Raw genomic sequence first — 5,000 nt, forward strand, 5'->3', positions numbered from 1 at the left:
GGTAGGAATTACTCCTTGTCTTTGTCAGCCATTTCAAACGGAATTGAAAGTGAGCTGACCATCACCTCTATTGCCACCAGTAAGTATTGATTTGAGATTACAAAGGCATCTTCCTATTAGCTCGGAGGTTTCCAGATTTTACTGCAGCCATTAGGTACATGGATTTGATGTTCCAGATATTTTATTCCCTCACTGGTTAGTATTCAACATAATTATAATGCTCATAGTTTAAACTCGCAATGAATGTTACGTTGAAGAGGCAGACATAAATCTCTCTTTTTATATATGAAAGATCCATTTTGGTGTTCGTACTGTTTTCAAAATATTTTAGTATTAATTGTTTACTACTTCTCTTGTGCTTTTTTTCCCCTATTTTTTTTTTCATCTCTGGGGTATTTTTTTTTCTTTTTTTGTTGGAGGCCTTGGGCTTATAACATCCTGCTTTTCCAATTAGGATTGTAGCTTAGCTAGTAATAATAATAATGACTCTAATTTCATGGCTTTTTATCCTTATTTATTTTCTATCTTTCTCACCTGTCAATAGAGCCAGCATCACCTATCATTGAGGAGTTACAGCCTATTCCTGCAGGGTTCATCATATCTTGGAAGAGTGATGTCACATTTCGGCAGGAAAAAATATACTCTTCTTTATACTAGAAATGACACCTATGTGAAGAGTATTTGATACAAGTACTGCATGGAAATTATGCAGGTATATGAACTAATTGGTACCGATATAGCATTAAGTGATACTAGCGCGGCAGTTGAAGGATACATGTTTTAGAATGAAATAGATTGAACAATAGCCAAATGCTGCAGGTATAAAACTGTGACCACACATGGTTAGTGACTGAATGTAGACATGCATTTTAAATGACACAGGAAAGAAAACTAAAATAAAATTCATAACCAATAAATCATGCATTCATGAATAATAAACGACAAAGGCTATTGAAACACAGGTAGGATATGTCAATTCAATGACATATGTCTCATACACGAACAGAGTGACAAAGGTATGGTAATACAATGAATAATTAAACAAATAAATATAGCAGGTATTCATTGATTTATTCCCATCTTTTATAAATATATATTCTACTTTTTCGTATTTTCTATTGACCTTTGAATTCTAAAAATACTAAATATTTTGGAAAACAAATCTTATTTCCTTTTTTTCTGATTACAATACTAGTCTTATTCTACAGTACTTTGAAATGTTTCATAGTCTTTATTGAGCTTTAACTGCTTTACATTGTACTCCATTTTTTTTTTTCAGTTGATATAATTTCCAGCTTAGGTTGCTAAAAAGCCTTAAATGTTCGTAGTAGTTTTGCTTTCTTTAGCTTTAAATATATTTATGGTATTCTTTCTCATTTGTTTCAACATATTGATAAAACTAGTTCCTTATATACACACAAGTTCAATGTTAAATAGTTCCCCACTGACTGTCGAGAGAGATTATATTTTTTCCTGCCATTTGTCCATGAATTAGTTAGTGTATCTGCCTGTCCTATTATGCTTACCTTGTCGTTATAAGTCTTCCACATAGAAGTAATTTGGATCTAATCTGGTGTTAAGGTAGATTATAACACATAGAATCTGTATAACTGGAGTTTTTCATTTGTTATGTTAATTCTTGCATTGTTCAATCATTTTCAACCAAACCTTTTTTGAAGGGCATAGATCATTTTACAGATGTGCAGGAGATAATAACATGCATTTGTTAGCCTGTCAGTGTATCTGTCTGTTGTACATGACCGGACATTTCAGTCCATCCTGACTTTGGAAAGCTGTTTGTCTGTCTGCCCACCATTGGATGTATCCCACTTAGCAACTATTCATACACTGTTGATAAGATTTCAGTCAGACTTGGTAAAATGGTAGATCATCTTGTTTAAATCTGCATGATAGGACATTGTCCATATGTAACTCTTTTCTTCATCTGTGTGTGAAGTTGTTGAAAAGTCCAATGAAACTTATCCTAAAGTCTCACTGAAGTCCATCTTTCCATTTGACGTATTATTTAGTCATGTCTTGGAAGATGATGATAAACCCTGGCTGATGGGAGGCATAGGTAGATTAGTATTTGTGAATTTTGATACCTGTTAAGAAGAAACCTTTTAGTTTTCTTTACATAATTTTATTGATGTTAATTTATGATTGTTCATAGACTTTGTTTATTTACAATTTTCACTGGATTTATTATTACTAAATTGTATTTTATGATGATTGTAATGAGATTATTATATTTGTAATCGTGTCTACTAGAATTATTTTGTATTTGTGAAAATCGGTTGGTAATGAACTCAAACTTTTTGATAGGCCGTAGGATTTGATATATGTACATTAAATTTATGTATATTGTGTTACAAGACTTATGAAAAAGGTTTGTCGTTTTCTATTGAATATCTGGGTAAAATAATAATACTGCAATTCGAGATCATCATCGTATTATAGAACAAAGAATTTCTAGATATTTCTCATAACTGCTTCGACACCAGTCGTCTGATGGGCGTGAGTCCTACAGGAAGATTCGGGAGTGGGAGCCTGACGTGGCGGTCTGTTGCCTAATGTTAATCCTGTACGCTCCCGAATTCTGTAGAAAAAAAAGATCCCAATATATAGGACGGGTGACGAGTTAGAAGACAGTCTTGACTGACCATTACTACACCCGTTGTGACCCTGAAGTTTATGCGTCATTTACTATGATTTAATATCTTGAAGAAGATATTATAGGTAGTAATTTGGCCAGGGCACCAGTCATTCGTTAAGTTACTACCTCTAAAGAGTTATTGGGTCCTTTGACTGAACACACATAACTTCATTAGATCCTTCTCTTTGAATACGATTCATTTTGTCTTTGCCTACACATATACTAAATACTCTGACCTATTCTTTCTATATCTTCCTCTGCCCTCATACATCTGAGAACACTGAGGTTAACAAAAAATTCTTCTTCGCTCTAGGGATAACTTTTGGAGTGTAATTGTTCAGTGGTTAATTTCCTCTTGGTAATTTCCTCTTGGTAAGGGTAAAAATGACTCTTTAGCTACGGTAAGCAGCTCTTCTGGGAGAAGGACACCATTGTTCTCTATTCCTGGATGGTATCATAGCCACTGTACCATGAGGTTCCACTGTCTTAGATTTCTCTAACTTTAGGGTACACAAGGGAACGTAGTTCCTTCTTATTTTTATCCTCTTTCTTTTGAGCATTTATATATGAAAGATCTAATTTAAAATTGTTACTGTTCTTAAAATATTTGATCTTCATTGTTTATTACTTCCCTTTTGGTTTATTGGTTTCTTTTCCTCACTTGAATATTCTTCTCTGTTGGAGCCCTAGGACTTACAGCATCCTTCTTTTCCAACTAGGGTTGCAGAGGACAGATTTTTAATTTATTTTTTATTGTATCAGTTTTTTGTAAAATCATAGAGCGAGAGAGAGAGAGAGAGAGAGAGAGAGAGAGAGAGAGAGAGAGAGGAATTAGTTAATGTAATGATTGTTTGTAGTGAGAAAGACTGTTGATAGAATTGAGGTTGTCTTGGGCAAATGCTTTCTTTAATTGACTGCAGCTAGAGTCAGTGTGTTGTGAAAGCTGGATTAGTTATCTAACTTTGTAATTATTTCCGACCAGCTTTGGAAGTTTCTTTTTTTCTTTTTTACCAGTAGGTACAGTTTTATTTAACTTTACTTGTCGTGACTGTAAATAAAATACAGTTTATAATTTCCTCATTGATTACAGTACGATTGTATAGTTAGCTAGGAGTGTCCGTAAGTTTTTTTCTTTTTTTCAGGCCGTAATTCCTCCTTTGAAGGAAGTTTTTTTTTTTTTTTTTTTTTTTTTGCCCGAATGTGGACTTGATTGTTGCTGAATAGGCAAATAAGGATTTTGATTCGACTTCCCCTTAGAACTAGGTAACTGTTGATTCCCAGCCAGAGTAGACAGTATTTATTTTACCTGCCATGTATTTGACTGTGAATTTATATTACTAATGTGTGTGTTTTTCTTTTTTTTTTTTTTTTTTTTTTTAAAGCGGAACTATTTTGGAGTCTCAATATACTTCAGCTCCCAATAACCTGACAACTTAATTGATGGGCGATGATCAGTTACCAGAAGTAGGTTAAGACAACCCAGCAAAAAAAAGACAAGCTTTTTTCAGAGACCAGACCACAGCTGCCACCTCCCCCTAGATCAATTTATTTTTGAAAGGGGCCTGCTGCCCTACAAGGCTAGATTCCAACCCCACTGACAACATAAACGTACATCAGTATATAAGCAAGAACAATATTGCTCTAATACGACAAAGCTCATTCACTCTTTACTCCAGTCAGTCATAACAATTTTTGGTCTTGTTTTGTCAAAACCATGCAAACACTCAGATATTAACCAATACACACCATTCTTGGCATATTCACATTTAGATATGAAAATTTCTCCCCAATACACCTTTTTACCTGCCCCTTTTTAAACAATTCCCAAAATGGTGCCATTGCAATGAAGGGAGCCAATTGATTGACCAGCCAAGACCATGACCGAATATCAGATATTGTGGGTTGAACAGGCACCAGGAACTTCTTTATAGCAGCCAGTTTGTCCTCTGAAGGCAGATATTCGTCCTACCTAACATTATATCCCAAAAATTCACGGCCCTCTCACCAAACTGAAATTTAAGTGCGTTCAGAGTTACACCATTCCTCTCATACGCTAACAACAATTCAAAAGTACCATTTGCTAAATCAGTCCTTCTCTACTAGAATAACACAATACTATATCGTCAATACATTTCAATATCTTAAGTATATCCACAATCATTACCAAATCCTTGAGTCTATGTTTCTTTGGCAGCGCAGTGCCGCATGGGTGTGCGACAATACTGATACAAGCGGTTATAAAAGTCGAAGGTTTTTGACTTTCATCGTCCAACACTACCTGATAGAATCCCCAGAGTGCATCGACCGTAGTCTTAAAAGTACGCCCCAAGACAACTGACACCAT

At 34.7% G+C, this 5,000-nt stretch overlaps 2 protein-coding genes across 20 annotated transcripts in view; both read left to right on the forward strand.

Annotated features, from left to right (window-relative positions):
* LOC137627133 (tyrosine-protein phosphatase 10D-like) overlaps positions 1–5,000 on the forward strand; it is a 591,968-nt gene that overhangs the window by 200,136 nt on the left and 386,832 nt on the right. For 13 of the 19 annotated variants that reach the window (XM_068358205.1, XM_068358201.1, XM_068358210.1 and 10 more), the window contains 2 exons: positions 1–79; positions 545–3,012. The exon at positions 1–79 is cut by the window's left edge and continues 87 nt beyond it. The exons of 3 other annotated variants lie outside the window; for them this stretch is intronic. In XM_068358205.1, the coding sequence (XP_068214306.1) occupies positions 1–79; positions 545–657 (192 nt within the window). In that variant the 3' untranslated portion in view covers positions 658–3,012. Of the gene's footprint in view, positions 196–544; positions 3,013–5,000 lie in introns of those variants that run through there. 3 more of the 19 variants (XM_068358211.1, XM_068358212.1, XM_068358213.1) reach the window with 3 other exon arrangements.
* The window catches only part of LOC137627128 (uncharacterized), a 296,405-nt gene that overhangs the window by 156,147 nt on the left and 135,258 nt on the right, over positions 1–5,000 (forward strand). The gene's annotated exons all lie outside the window — the stretch shown is intronic.

Source organism: Palaemon carinicauda, chromosome 34 (genome assembly GCF_036898095.1).
Source record: "Palaemon carinicauda isolate YSFRI2023 chromosome 34, ASM3689809v2, whole genome shotgun sequence".
NCBI classification, from domain to species: domain Eukaryota; kingdom Metazoa; phylum Arthropoda; class Malacostraca; order Decapoda; family Palaemonidae; genus Palaemon; species Palaemon carinicauda.